Source organism: Chinchilla lanigera, unplaced genomic scaffold (genome assembly GCF_000276665.1).
Source record: "Chinchilla lanigera isolate Chin_1 unplaced genomic scaffold, ChiLan1.0 scaffold00006, whole genome shotgun sequence".
NCBI classification, from domain to species: domain Eukaryota; kingdom Metazoa; phylum Chordata; class Mammalia; order Rodentia; family Chinchillidae; genus Chinchilla; species Chinchilla lanigera.
The window spans coordinates 30,142,536-30,158,990 of NW_004955407.1; the positions used below are offsets into that span (position 1 = coordinate 30,142,536).

The 16,455-nt window shown below is 34.7% G+C and overlaps 2 protein-coding genes across 2 annotated transcripts; both read left to right on the forward strand.

The window, feature by feature from the left end:
- The first annotated feature begins 8,997 nt into the window (after nt 1–8,997).
- Nucleotides 8,998–9,195, forward strand: LOC102006633 (keratin-associated protein 20-2-like). Its single transcript, XM_005375639.1, has one exon. The coding sequence runs from the start codon at nt 8,998–9,000 to the stop codon at nt 9,193–9,195; it is 198 nt and encodes a 65-aa protein (XP_005375696.1).
- A 4,970-nt stretch (nt 9,196–14,165) lies between these two features.
- Nucleotides 14,166–14,324, forward strand: LOC102006979 (keratin-associated protein 20-2-like). The gene has a single exon (XM_005375640.1). It carries the CDS (start codon nt 14,166–14,168, stop codon nt 14,322–14,324), a length of 159 nt encoding a protein of 52 aa, XP_005375697.1.
- The last annotated feature ends 2,131 nt before the right edge of the window (nt 14,325–16,455 follow it).

Here is a 16,455-nt window from a genome sequence, read left to right on the forward strand (position 1 = left end):
GTATTTATATATTACATATGACCCTCCTGTATGACAGCTGATGCATATGACTGCATTGACAATTGAATTTTTCAAGATTTGGTTAAGGTCATAGTAAAGACTTTGTAGAAGTTAAGCAGAGAGGGATTTAATACAGAGAAACAAATGCATATACAACCATGAGGAAGAATTAAAATGAAAGTGAATGAAAACCTTTAAATTTCTCAAATCCAGTATTAACTGAGGGAAGTAAGAAGCATAAGGAGATTTAACAAATTGACAGGGAAACCTGTAGATGCCTACAATATGCAAGGAGTGTTCTGCCCGCAAACTTATTTTAGCCCCTGCCCTTGTATCTCTTTACTTATGCAAATGTGATAATCTAGCATGTGACAGTCCTCTGGGTCTTTGGCAGAAGCCTGCTACTGATAGAGTCTCTGGGGAGACCATTTTAGAAAGTAACTTAGAAAACAGGTATGTCTGTAAATGGGATACAAAAATAAATAAATAAAGAGGAGAAAATGGTGCTTAGTGGCCAATAAATAGAGAATACAATATCACAGGATTCACTAGAACACATTGTGTTCCTCTTTTACTTATTTTTTATAAAACAATCTTCTGTCTACTACCAGGGCCTATGAAATGTAGACAAGGAATATGTCAAATACTAAATTCTGAATATTCATTGTAAGAAAGAAAAAGAAGTATAATCATGCTGAGAAAAAAGTCAACATCTTACATTAATGGGTAGTTCATCTCCAATAAGAAACACTGACTCAGATACATTACTGCCTGCCAGTCTGGAGTCAGGCCAATGTTTTGGATATGTTTTCTGCAGGGATGTTCTTCTCCTCGAGGGCACCCGGAGGGGAAGAGGCAAGGCTGGGTGGAAGAAGGAAAGACTTAGGGAGATCTCATAACAACACATGTGTATGGGCTGAGATCACACCAGTATCCTAACATTAGACTTTTTTTCAAAGATTGTGACGTACACATTAAAAAATTTTATAGCTACCTAATAGATGAGATGTACACATAAATAACTTCATGGCAAATGATATACTTCAGTATTAATCTTACCTAAGCTAAGTTAAGAACACTGAACAAAAACAAATGTCAAGGTAAAAGAGTGAATGGCATTAAAGTCAGTAATGTATAAAAATTATTTAGTAGTAAACAATCACTGAAAATTTATTTCTAGGACAAATGTTTAATCCTTTAAACAATGATTGTGTAATGTGAAATAATTTGAAACTTCATAAACCCACATTCCTTAGAGAGGCATTTATAAATTCTAAAGCCTATTCGTTGTGAGATGAAAAACAGAGTAATAAAATTTTAACAATTAATGGCAAGAAAAATGTGCTTCCTATACATACCAGTCATAGATGTTAAATGAACAAAAACATTGTAGCTAACATACTTGGCATTTTGAATATAAGGTTGCTGGTTAAAAATATCTATTTCAGTTAAGAGAATCACAACACACTAGCAAAGAATTCTTAGCTATCAAAACTTCATCACGCCTAATAAAGTACAGATCCTTAAACTTTACAGTCTGAATTAAAATAAAACCTGAGGCTGACACATGCTTGTGGTTTGTCCCTCATACCATGGCAGATATATAAAAGGCCCTGTAGAAAAGGTAACCTTCACAACGAGGAAACTGATCGTCTGCTCTTCACTGAAATTTGCACTCTGACACCATGTGCTACTATGGCAACTACTATGGCGGCCTGGGCTATGGCTTTGGTGGCCTAGGCTGTGGCTATGGCTATGGTGGCTATGGATATCGCTGCTTCCGTCCATCTTGCTGTGGCAGATACTGGTCTTATGGATTCTACTGAGCAACCTCTGGAGCTGCTTAGTCAATAAATCTCATCCAGGCAGGGGATTTAGCTCAGTGGCAAAAGTGCCTGCCTGGCAAGCGCAAGGTCATGAGTTCGGTTCCCAGTACTGGAGAAAAACCAAAAAAAAAATAAATCTCATCCTCCTATGCTTCCCAACTATCTTTCCACTATTCTTTCTATGAGTAAATTATTTCTCTTTCCTAACAGGGAAAACTTTATCATATAATATTTCATTAGATTAGCTGCTTCAATTCAACATGTTTCAATTTGAGTGATAAAAATCTCCTATCATTCTTCACTAATCATAAACATGTTTACAATGGACATTCCATGTCACTTACCAACTTTGATGTGAAAATATTTTTTTTTAAATAAATTTTGTCTTTTCTTGAAAACTCTTTGCATTCATATTCATTTTTTGGGAAAGTTGAAGCATGGGAAAGTTGAAGAATGGACAGTTCATTTTCTTCTTTGTATTTCATGGGCAAATGTCATAGAGTTTCCAGATACACACCCTTATTTTTCAGGATTCTTCATGGTCAGAAAACTACATTATGTAAAATGGCATTGTGTGTCAGCTAGCAGGGGAAACTATGTTCAGGAGAATGTAAAATCCACTGAGACGTGTTCTGTCCCTCATACAAGCCTTCCATCACTCTAAGAAAATGGAAGGACTTTGGTTTATACAGATCAGTTATTTGACCAAAAGTCTATCAGTAGATACTAGACTAATGATTAAAACTATCTTAAGCTCACGTTGAAAATGTCAATATCAATTCACTGTTATGCATACAAACACATTAACTGTGGGGTGCTCTGTACATATTCCATCCACAAGTAGCTTTGCTCAATGCAGCTTCACACCATGCTCTTTAGATTTCCCACCAACACAGCTATCTCCTGTCCTCCTCTTGGCTGATTTCTGTAGATCTATAAAATATAACAATTGCTTATAAGGACAATCTTAACTCATATCTTCTCCAATATCTGGGTTAGGTTTTTCATGAAAACAAAGATTTTAAAGCATCTGTCCAATAGAAAGGAGAAGACAAAAACTGTCTACCATCCACCTGCTGCTGTTGGAATGTAGCTACAGCAATCTCAGGGCAACCTTAAGACAAAAGAAACCTCAGAAAATGAAGATACCATGTGTTTGGGCAACTGGAATCCTAAAAGTGGACTGTCAGTGTAGTACTTCTCCAGTACCCACATCAGAAACAGTGACATTTACATGACTGTGACACATATTGGCAGAGGTCTTATGATTGAAATGGTAGAAGATGAGCAATATGGGGGCCAGTAAGATGCATGAGTAGTAAATGGAAATATGAACCAGTGAGGAATTTTAAGTAAGAGGACATTGAAGGCTTTTTTTTTACTATTCTTAAACCTTACTTGTTGAAATCAAGTCATTCAATCAATCAAACTAAGTCATTTAAAAGAAAAGACAAAGGCTAAAATCCATTAACCAGTTTCTTTAAACCATTGATATGCAAAGCCTTCATGTGACCCTGCATCACCCCTGTTATCTCTATCCAATATCATCCCCACACATTAATGTTTAATGATGCATTGCTAGACCAACACTATTTCCATATTCATTGTAAGCAATTTCCATGTGACACTGTGCTTCTCGGTGACTGCGTTTCATTCCCTCCACCTCACATTCTTGTCATGACTCCTTAACAATACAAAGAAAACCACAGAGAAAATCCTGCCATGTTTCCTGGTTGTTGATGCTGTGGCTGTGTCAGTTCTGTGGAATGTGCTCCATAAAATTGGCCTAGGAACCATCGCTGCACGTCAGTCCATATTTGAGGCATGAGCATTTCCAAACATGTTACACGAGACCAACACATATGGGCAACGTGAAAGAAAATTAAGGCAAATCATTGTATGAGATGTGATTTAACAATACAATGTATTAAAATTTGCTAGAATAATTATTATAGCAAAAGACATGTTGCTGTTAATACTGCTTGCTTCACACACACTTATTCCACCATTCCTGCCACTGTCTGAAGCAGTTCTGCACATCCTCTTTCATGAGTTTCATCAGTTACACTGTCATGGCTGCCTCAATGTCCTGAATCCATTCATTATGTTTACCTTTGATTGACATTTTTACTTTGGGGAAGAGCCAGAAATTGCATGGCATCAGATGCAGCAAATAAGGCAAATAATGACATGCCACCATGTTTTCATGAGCCTGCCCTCTGTAAAATGTCACTACGTAGCAGCGTTCACTGTGCATTTTTGATATCACATCTCCTAAAGACGCTCATGAAAAAGGACTCCTAAAACTGCTGTAGAAAGTAGCAAAAATGAGGTAACATCTGTGTTCAAAGACGATGGAAGTATTTTGAGAGGAATTAATGGCATTGTATTTTTTAATGTAATAAATTTGATTTAAATATACATTTTGATCATCTTTTGTATAACAGAAGATAATATGATAAATCATTTTAAGTCCAGATAGAGTAGATTATAACATTTCATTCTCTTCCACTGTGAATTTCCTTCAGAAACATCTTTCTGAAAAATCCCCCTTCTACAATTTCAACCATGTCGTCCTTTCATGAAAATATCAACAGAAGATAACCTACAGCCCTGAAATATCACTGGATTGCAGTAAGCATTACATTTTATTCAGTGAACTATATTCATGCATTCATAACTGTATTTTGGTCTCTGGTGAGAGACTCAGACCTGACTGGCATTAACTATATGTTTAAAATTTAAGTAAAATAGAACAGAATTACATTTCAACTCCAGAGTCCACTTGTGCAGACTGCTTTGATGATGATCTTCTACTTCCACCTAATGATGCTATTTCTTTCAGTCAATAAAACACTTTGTTGTGTTCTTTTTGTTCATAAACTGTTTTGCCTTTGTCATATAAATCTATAAGGGACCAGAAAGTAATTATCTCCACCACATTTAAATATTCATCTTAAGGAAACCCCTGGAGCATATATTCCTCTAAAGGACGATCTGCCTTCACAAAGCATAAATCTCAGATAACAGTCAAGAAAGACAAGAATCCCTTGAGCTTGTCAGACTCATTGCACACTTTGAACAGATACTTTACTGCAGGAACAACAAAGTAATGGTAAATTCAAAGAGGAGGGCAGCTGTTTTGAAGTTTGCAAGCCACCTTGTAGCACAGATTGCTATAATGAGGAGACAGATCACATTAGAGAGTATCATCTCACTAATGATATTAATATGATATGTTCTATCAAAAGTGTCTTGCACATGACTGTTTTCCATCAGCATGATCTGCATTGACATTTGCTTAAATGTCATATTAGTGTAAACCATGTAATTTAAATGAATTTCATGATCCAACTGCAAATATGAGAGAAATTGAAGCTATGTACACCTACACACAGATTCTCACTGTCAAAGGGTTGCATTGGGTGCAGTCACACTACTTAGGGAATCTGTATGTGTGAGAAATGAAAAATTGGATTTAGGCACACTTTCTTTATTCCAAACTTCCTTAACTAGGGCAGAAATGATGTAAATTATGGTGAGTTCACTTCGACAACTCAATAACTGAACAAAACTGGGGCAAACTAAGATGTCTTTCATTAGAAAAATCATAAATTCTTCAGAACACAAGTGAAAAGATATTAATACATTACATGTAAAAATACAATAATTCACCTATCTGTTGACTGATGGTACTTTACTTGAGGGACAGTATGAATTACAGGGACAAAACTTCTCATGTCTTTTGCAACCAACAATAGAGCATTTTTAAAAGATCCAGCACTCTCTGGTTGTTCACACTCACTCTGAGAAAGCAGTCTTTATTACTCGACTGAACTTTCAACTTTTGCCCCCAGGTGCCATAATAGAAACCACTGTGAAGCCTGCACACTGCTTATACCCAATAATTGCAGCACAGTATTCGGGTTCTGGGGGTTCTATCAGGGCTCTTCCTGACAGCACAAAGTGCAAGGTTTATCCACTTTGTGTTTCCTACATCGCCTCCATAGTCACATCAGAAATGAGAACTTCATCCCTGGCTACTGAGAAAAAAGTATTCAGTTTGAGCATTTTCCATTTTGAATAACTAAAACCAGTGGGCTATCTTTTAATACTGTGTATACAAATCCTTTATACTTTTCCTGTTAATCTTATTCTTCCTTTTAAAAGCATTTCTGAGGGCAGACTCACAGCCCTTGAGGATACCAAACCTATGCCTTCTCAGTCTTATATGAAAAAGTGAAGCATTTGCACATACCCTACAAATTATCCCATGTACTCTAAATCATTGGTAGGTAACTTATAAAACATAACACAATGTAAATTTTATAAAACAGTTGTTATTCTTAATTGTTTAGGGCTGATTTACAAAGAATGTGTATTATTCAGTAGAGGTGCATTGTTTTTCAAAATGCTTTCATCCCAACTGCAGTTGAATCTATGGATGAGGAATCTATACAGACAGAGGGCTTTGTGCTTATTTCACTTTTCCAGAGAAAAAAAATAAAGTTCATGGTTAACAAACTGAGAGACCATGTAAATTGTGCTTCAATGTAATTATATTGAATTTTTCGCCATGATTTTTGCATTTCTCTTTGTGCATCTATCAAAGAAATGAACAGAGGGAGAGAGACTGAGACAGAAAAATAGGATGACATGGAAACAGAGAGGCAAAGGTAAACACTAACGAATAACACTGTCTTCAATGTCTCCTGAAGTTTTTTTCCTACTTAAAATACAAGAATCCAAATATGAATTATTTTCTTCTTGCGTCATATAATTCGCTCCCATGTGACACAGGCGCCACTGCTCCATTGAGCCAGACAATCGACTATTTCATATATCAAACTTCTCAATGACACTTGTGTCCATGAACTTAATCCCTTTTTCCTATCACTATGTTAACACTTATCTTTCTTTGTATCAGTACCCTACGTATAGGCAGAGATATTCAGCACTGTGTCTCAGGTAGGAGATGATTTGCTGCCTGATCCTCACCTGAAGCTATCTACATGTCGTGTCATGGGAGGCAGGTACAATAAAGATTCAATATTCTGTGTGGTGGCTGCTGGGTACCCAGTGTTTGATATTAAAATTCTGTAGAAAGGATGTGCTGTCCATCAGATCAGCACAACAGTATTCAAAGTGCTGAGTCCCTGGGTCCTTCTTCTACCACCACTGACATCTGATGCCTTCAACTTTTCCCTTTGAAATCCAGCAAAACTCTTCTCACATATTCTGATTTTTCTTGAGGTGGCCCCTGATACTGGTAAATGACAAGAAGATAATGCAATTGCATGCCATGTTAAATGAAGGACCTTCTATTTTATTAATAATAATAAACACATTTCTGAAAGTTATTCTGGCATAATATTTTAAAAATCAACAGTATTAATGAAACTCTTATTGACCAATAGATATGAAACATTATTTGCATGCTTTAAAAATCTATCTTATTTGAAAAATACAGAAATGTATAGAATTATATATATATATTTTACTTACTGAATTTTTTTTTAATTCAAAAGAAAGAAAACACTTTTTTTTACATCACTGGAGGTTTCTCCATATTTTCTTTCATCTCATGAAATGTTTCAGCTATGGACAAGAAACTATTAGTAAGAGACAGGAGGATAATGATAAACTTTACATCACAAAATATCTTAAAAATGATTGGCAAATGATTGGTGGCAAATATGTATCTACTCAGTGGTTGGGAGAGGCCAACCAATATATGACAATTTCTCTCAGACATCTAAACCTATCCAAAAATAGACCATTGGGGAAGAAAGAATTTTCATATTTAAAGACTTATGAATAGTTTCAGGATTCAGTAATAATAAGGTATAGCGTGGGTAGGGTTTCTGAAGTCAGATGAAATTTGGGTCAGCAACTGTAAAATCAGAGGGAAATCTTTCATCCTTGTTAAAACACTCAAGTACCTAAATTTAGATAATGACACATAATTTAGAAGATATTGGACCTATGATTTCTACTGAGGAATTCCTACAGCTGCTAACTTCCTGGTTATATTGATTTACTTGACTGTGAATCTCAGAGAGTTGTATCCTGATAATAAGTCTCATTTATTTTAAGCAAATTACATTTAATAAATTTAAGCAAATTTTTTTACATAAAATGAGAGAGGTAGATCCATGACTGAGTATCTCTGTTTCCAGTAATACTTCACCTAACACCTCAAATCTGTAGGAACAAACAAGAGGACCATGCTTCCTGGATCCCTCTCTTACTGTCACACACTTTTTAAGAGAAATGTCATGCCTGAACCAGGAATGCATTTATGAGATGAAAAGTAAAACCTGACTAGAAAAAACCCCTAAGAAATGAGGATGGAGCACCCAAAGTAATCTTATCTGTGTCACAGTTACATCTACAAAACATTTACATGGAGAGACATAAATAATCACAGATCATATAAGACTTTCTGTCAATAAACTATTTTATTCTTTCAATAAAACTTTCATTTTCTGGGAAGTTTGAAAACATTTAATCAAGTAATAAGGTCAGATTAAATACCCATAATGTACCAATATGATAGTTACTCACCACGAAGTTACTGAAGTGTCACAGCAGTCATGAGTAAGATACAGAAAATAAATTGTTACAGGGCAGATTTTTCAAAAAAGGAAAGGAAAGAAGAAGACAAGGGAGGAGAAGTAAACAAAGGGAAAAGGATGAAAAGAAGCAATGAAAGAAGGGAGAAAAGAAGAGAGAAAAGAGAGAAAAAGAAGAGAGGAAAAAGAGAAAAATGAAAATGATTCTGCACAAGAATTAAAATAAAACACAATGAAAATAAAACTGGAATTCATATTTCCATGATTGCCTCATACCATGTGATCAGGTCATAAGTACAGATTTAACTAAATATAGAATGGACTAGAGTCTTGAAAATAGGACAAGTTTCACTTTAAAGGCCTGTAATTTTATCATGGAATCCAAACTTTGGAGCAAAAATCTTAGTTATGAAGGCCTTGTTTTCTCAATAAATAAAGTCATTCATGACGTTGTCCCAAGCTGATTGGTGAAATAGTATGATGCTGCCCAGCCTGAGGTTTAGCACAGAGGTATAAAAGACCCTAGGCAGACAGTGACATCCAGACACAATATACCTACTTCCTAGTTCTCTACAGAACTGTCCACTCCTGACGACATGTGCTACTACGGCAGCTACTATGGTGGCCTGGGCTATGGCTATGGCGGCCTAGGCTGTGGCTATGGCTGTGGCTATGGCTATGGTGGCTATGGTGGCTATGGTGGCTATGGTGGCTATGGTGGCTATGGTGGCTATGGTTATGGCTGTTGCCGCCCCCTGTGCTGCAGAAGATACTGGAACTGTGGTTTCTACTGAGGAATTCCTACAGCTACTAACCTACTGGCTATATCTTCCTGTTTTCTTACAACAGTCTTCAATTTCTTTCAAATGAAAAATGATTAAAGGTCTTCAAAACAAAAATAATATACTGAGCTATCAAAAACACACAAAAAAACCAAAGGTAGCTTGTGATTTGGATTCATGTGTATCCATTGTCTTGAGTGATGGTGTGCACAACAGCTTTTGTATTATCATTACAAGTCTGTATAAATTGTTATCAAATTTGCTGCTCAATTTTTGCATACAAAAATGAATTATTAAATAAACTATGTTTCAACAAAAATATTGCCTTATTACTGCTTTCTTGCATTATGAGATCTGCTTATGTGTTTGTGTATCATTAGTCACAAGTGTGCAGTTGTGATATTGTGAGGAGAAATAGAAAGCAAAGAGAGGAAGGGAGGAGGGGGAAGAGGGAAAGAGGAAGTTCTTGAAATAACTGGGTGTCTAACCTCAACAGGGAAAGACATCAACTCTTTCTCAAAGATTATATAAATTTTTATACATCTTTTAATCTGACTTACCATTGGCCTTTGCTTGTGCTCATCTAAGGGTTTCAAATGCTTATTTCTACAGTAATAGTTGTATTTGCATCTTATCACTTAAAATTTTATCTGTGCTTTGTGGCATTTGCACCTCCTGTGGTTGGAATAAATCAGCTAGAGCTGTACCTCTGATAAAGGTTCCTCACTTTTAAAACAATACTCTGACTAACAAATGAATAGAGCTGTCATCTTAAACAATTTTCACATCACTTGGACCAAATACCTGATACCACAACATACATAAGGAGAGGTTTATTTTGCATCAGGGTCAGCTGGCACCAAGCAGACATGGCGCTGTGAGAAAGCCTGGGTAGAGAATACACTGGTCATTGTATGGCAGCCAAGAAGCAAAAAAGGGAAACAACTAGCCTGGAAGGGAGAAATACTTTCCCAGGTCACAGGCTCAGTGAGCACCCTCAAATCATTAGTGTGCAAATACCCGGAGTCCAGCAGCCCAATGATCCAATCACCTTCCAAAAGCTCTGCCTCTGAGTGTGACAAGTTAAGGGGGCATTCTAGATCTAAAGAATCGCAGATATTGCAGTGAAAATGTCAGCAATAATAATAACATTCTATCTCACCAACAACACACCAAACACCATATCAAAACATACCACTTCATTCTAATATTTTAAAAATATTATATGTATTGTACATAATAATGGTAAAGGAACTTTATTTGGGCAGAGTTTGATTAGATGAAAGATGGGAAGAATATAAAACAAGAATATAAAATTAAAATAAAATATGATTATTTCCAAAATCATATTTCATCAGTAACAAATTAAAACTAGATTTTTTTAACCTAGAAACCTGATCCTTATCAAACATGTGTTCATATATTTTGATTTTCTCCAAAATAAACTTGCTTACATTCTAAAAGACATTAGGTTCCCCTTGGGGAAATTTAGCTGATCATCAAATGCTATGAAATGCTAATGTGAAAAGGAAATATTAAGGGACAAATATGCTCATGACAAAAAAAATATTTGAATGTAGGGTGAAATTCCACTGCTTTTCATTCTAAGACGTATGCACAAGGCTGCATTTTCGATGTTGCCTCCAACTCAAGCTATCAAAACTCAACTGGATATACAAAAATACACAAATCCTGAACCGAGGTTTTATTAAAATACTGAGCATAACACACCACCATTTCTCAATAAGATACTTTAAAAGCTATAAAGTTGCAGCAATTGGTTTTATAAGCAAACAGTATAAACTATTTGAAACTCAGAAATATTGTCCATATCAGGTGATGAAAAATAACCACTACAGCTCAGAATTCACTGAGAGAAAGTACCCTTAATTGATTCTTTCTTTTTTTTTTTTTTGGTTTTTCTCCGGTACCGGGAACCGAACTCACGACTTTGCGCTTGCCAGGCAGGCGCTTTTGCCACTGAGCTAAATCCCCAGCCCAGTACCCTTAATTGAAAAAGGAGGATTTCTTATATGGTGGCTCCAACATGGGTAAATAGATTTTTGCAAGGAACTTTATTTTACATAATTTTTGCTTGAATTATGGCAATCAGACTTTCTCTTTTTCTTTCTTGTTTGTTCTTTTTTCTTTCTTTCTCTCACTTCCTTCCTTTTCTTTTTCTTCCTTTCTCTCTTCTTCCTTTCTTTCCTTCTTTCTTTCTCTTTTTTCTTTCTTCTTTCTTTCTTTCTTTCTTTCTTTCTTTCTTTCTTTCTCTCTCTTTCTCTCTTACATTCTAGCCTGCTATATTTTTTATTTCAGATGGATCTTGTTTTTGTTGTACAAGGTAGACTAAAATTCCTGAACTCAAATGATCGTCTGAGTGAAGCTCCATAGTACCTAAAACTACACACAAGGTCACCAAACGCACTGCTATTAGACAGTGAGACATGTTCTAACAGGAAAGGAGAAATCATAAATATTTCTATGATGAAATGTAAGATTATTATGAATTATCTATAATTTAATAAAAATATTGGGATTATGAAACTCTGTGGAAGAGTATGTAAAAATGTAACAGATGACAAAAACTACATAAACATAATAAAAAGTACTGAAGTTTCCAGAGAGAAAATCTTAGAATACGTATAATTAAAGGAAATTTTCAAAGTATGTATTAAATAGCTTGAATTCACCATAGAACATAGGTATATTCTAGTAATCAAAAAATTGAATAACACATTTAAGAATCAACAAATTTAAGTGAATTATTAAACTGAAAAGTACATTGACAAAGTCTAGTTAACAAAAAAGAAAAAAATATAATGCAAAATGCTGAACAGAATATAAAGCAGCTGTCAGATAATTATGAAATGGCAAAACATACATATAAATGATCTCAGCAAAAAAAATATAAACCAGACCACTTTTGAATAAAAAATGTTGCACAATTTTCCAAAACTGTTGAAGACATCAGTGCAAAGATTCTAAAATATCTTGTCTGACAAGAGAAATAATGTCAATAAAAATAGCATATAAGAATAACTCAGTAGCTGAAATTAAATAAAAGCCAAAAACTTAATTGAAGTACCTAAAAAAAAAAAAAATATGTTACTTGCAAAGAGAATCCTCAGAAACAAAGAGAGAGGGAAGAAAACATAAATTGTTAAGACTGAATCATAGGTAATCATCAATCTACAATTTTAATCACTCAATATTGCCCATATAATGAACTTAAGTGAGAAAGTATATTAAGTAAATATAAAACATTGTCTTAAAAGTAAAGGAAATTAACATAAAAGTTAGAAGAAAAATAGAGAATTTTTTATGATTTTTAACAATAAAAAATGAATTATTTAGGAAGAAAGTGATTCAAACAAAATTATGGACATTCAAAATTTTTAAAACAATAAAAATAAAAATACATATTGACATTCACATATGACAATGACTATTCTTTTTGATGTTTTAATACACAAAATGACACACGTGATAAGAATGTGCCAAAAGTATGTTGCTCTGCATAACGAAGCTTTCTGGGAAAGAAGGAATATAAACATGTACAATACACTGTCATAAGTGAATGAAGCTGAAAAGTCATAAAATACAAACATTTAGTGGGTAATAGGATAAACAGAGGTACAAAGTTGAACTTTGAAATCATGATGTCTCATCTTTGTCCCAGCAATACTGGATCTAGTTGTATACCCAACAAATATGACAGTTCTCACAGATCATTTGAGGAAGGCAAACACTTTCTGTGCAAAAAACAGTCATGCATTGGATTTCACAGGTCTTCTGGTCAGTGTTTCAACACTCAATTCTGCCGCTGTTTTGTCAAAACAGCTCTAGATCATAAGTAAATAATTGGTTGTGAAATTTTTTCTTTAAAATATTATTTCCCAAAGAAATGATGGAAATGTTGATGGAACTGTAAGTTAGGATATTACACAGCAGAAATTATTCACACAACATTAGGACTGTTTTAAGGATGGATCATCCACCTTAACCACAGTGTATTTCACAATTACATCTACAATATGTTTATACAGATTGACAAAAGGAAGCATAGGACTTCTATAAAATGGAAATTTGTTTTCTAGAAATCAGTGTAGTTTATTCAAGCGATGAATTGTTCACTGTGTAGACATATGATGGTGACTAGCTACAATTTTACCAAAATTAAAAAGTTACTAGTTTATTTATCATGTACAAGGATGAAGAAAAATGTTACTATTGATAAGAAATTTTTAAAAAGAGAAGGAAGGAAGAAAGAGAAAAGAAAAAAGGAGGGAAGGAAGGGAGGAGGAAGAGAGAAAGAGAGAAAGAAAGAAAGAAAGAAAGAAAGAAAGAAAGAAAGAAAGAAAGAAAAAGAAAGGCAGAAAGAACGAAAGAAAAGAAAGAAAGAAAGAAAGAAAGAAAGAAAGAAAGAAAGAAAGAAAGAAAGAAAGAAAAAGAAAATAAAAGAAAGAAAAAGGAAGAAAGAATGAAAGAAAAAGAAAGAACAAAAGAACGAACGAAAGAAAGAAAGAAGGCAAGGAGGAGGGAGGGAAGGAAGAAAGGAAGCAAGGAAGGAAGAAAAAACATCCCTGAGGTGGTAAAGGAAACAAAAGTAATAAAAAAAGTAGGATAACTATTTTTATTATTTGTATCATAACATGTAGTCAAGTCATATGTCCATGATTAACTAAGTATAGAATGAACCACAGCCTTGAAGATAAAAAGAAAAGTTTCATTTTAAAGGCTCATAATTAGATGATAGATTCCAGGCATAGAAAGAACACTCTATCCATTATGGCATTTGTTTGCTCAATAAGATAATGATGCTGTCGTTAAAACCATATTATTGAGACAATAAATTACTCCATTTTTTGTGGTTTCCCAACCCACCACCAAGAAGGTATAAAAGCTCTTGGCAGACCATAACACCTAGACTCAAGAAACCTACTTCCGACTCCTCTACAGAACTGTCCACTCTTGACAGCATGTGCTACTATGGCAACTACTGTGGTGGCCTGGGCTATGGCTATGGTGGCCTAGGCTGTGGCTATGGCTATGGTGGCTACGGTGGCTATGGTGGCTATGGTTATGGCTGTTGCCGCCCCCTGTGCTGTAGAAGATACTGGTCCTATGGCTTCTACTGAGGAATTCCCACAACTTCTTAGCCTACTGGAGATAGCATCCTGTTTAACTGGAATTATCTTCAATGATTTTCACAGGAAAAACTGTTCAATATTTTCAAATTATACCCACCAAATTGTCTAGAATAACAAATCTGCAACATGTCATTTTGATTCATCAGTATCAACTACATTATGTGATAATTTGTAGAAAAATTTCTATACTATATGATATAACATAAAATGTGATCAACTTTAACTCAGTTTTTATATAAAGAAATTTATTATTAAATAAACTATACTTTGTAACAAATATTGGTTTATTTCTGTTGTTACAATATTGATGCTCCATCAGCAGTTTTGCTTCTGTGTTTATGTGTTCATGTGCGATGCATCATATGTGTGTGATTCTGGTGTTGTGAGACACAAAGTGAAAAAGACAGAGAAAGGAAGGTAGGATAGAAAGAGTGTGGGGAGGTAGGACAGGAGAGGGAAAGCTTTTTTCCAGAATTAGTCTGAACTGGGTAAAAATACTAATTTTCTGTGCCAGACCATATATCATTGTCTTCATATATGACTTTTGATCTCACAGACCACTTCTTTTGCTTATGCTATTCACCTAAGTTTTAAAATTAGCTATTTCTAAAATAAATGCATGCATAGTTGATCATTTCAAAGAAGTTTGTGTCATTTCTCTATGCTTTGTCATTTGCAATAGCAGTGGCTGGATTATGTCAGCTAGAGCTCTGCACCTATGTAATGTTTCTCATTTTTTAAAATTTACTCTGTCTAGAAAATAATTATAAATGTCTCTTAGTCATTTTTCAAGTCTCTTGGACAAATATCTGATACCTACCACTTAAAGAGGTCAGGTTTATATTGTCTCATGGTTGATTGGGTCTAATGTAGAAACGGCATGGTGAAAGGACCTGGGTAGACCATGAGCTGTTCATCTCACAGAGAGAAACAGGAGGAGCTACAGACGGGGACACCTTTCCAGACTCACACAGTGACCAGCTTCTGACTAGAGCCCCCCTTCTAACAGCACACCCAGCTGTTGACATACAAGTGGTTGAATACCTCAATGAGAAGAGGGACCCTATGATCCACTGACAATGCAAAAGTTCCACATCTGAGTATGTGAGAGTTTGAGGGAACATTCTGGGTCTATATCTTAACATGTTTTATCATATTAAAAATATTATCAGGAATAACATTATCAAAATTCCTGACTTAAAAGCACAGCTTCAACAACTTCTCCAAATATAGCATTTTGTTTGAACTACACAGAAAATAATTTATTGATTATACATAGATGACTAAGTATTTTTCAAAATCATGAGTTATTTGCTCAGTAACATTAGATTATAAATTGATTTATAATCTAATATAAAGTTTTTTAATAAAGTTTTGTGCTCATGCATACTGATTTGCTCAAAAAAAATTCCTTCATTTCTAAATAATACTAAGTTTCACTTGAGAAATTTCAACTGACATTATCAAATGGAATATAATGCTTATGGGAAAAGAATGGATTACAGGAACCAACACTCTGAAGATGGAGAAATTTTGGAAAACTGGACTGAAATTCCACTGTTTTGATTCTGAGAAATAGGCAAGATGCTGTTAGAAGTATAATCAGCAGAATATTTAACGCTACCCCTACCTATGAATAGAGAATCACCATTGGAAATAAAAGCACAATTCTAAAAACTATGCTACTATAATACTGAGCTTCACATTGAGCAAACCTCAAATTTTCTCTTTGAGATAATTTACGAACTCTGAAGTTGCAGGAGTCTATTTTCTAAGACAGCAAGCAGAATCATTTGAAAATTTGTACACATCAAGGTGTTGACAAAATAATCACTAGTGTGGAAGATTTGCTTCTATGAAACAGCCTTAACCGAACATAGACTATCTGATACCAGGAGGGGGGAAATAGAGGTAGACAAATCCTTCACTGGAGAGTTATTTTTAATTGATATGGCGAGTCCATTGAGAAAGACACTCACAAGAAAACAAGAAAAGCATGAATCAGATCATTTTTAACCCAGAGCCAGAGAAGATGTCAGTGCCCACTCTGGGTCTCACTTTCAGTTTTAGTACATTTCAGATTTCCATATTAATCATTACTTCATTTTCAGGAATCTCA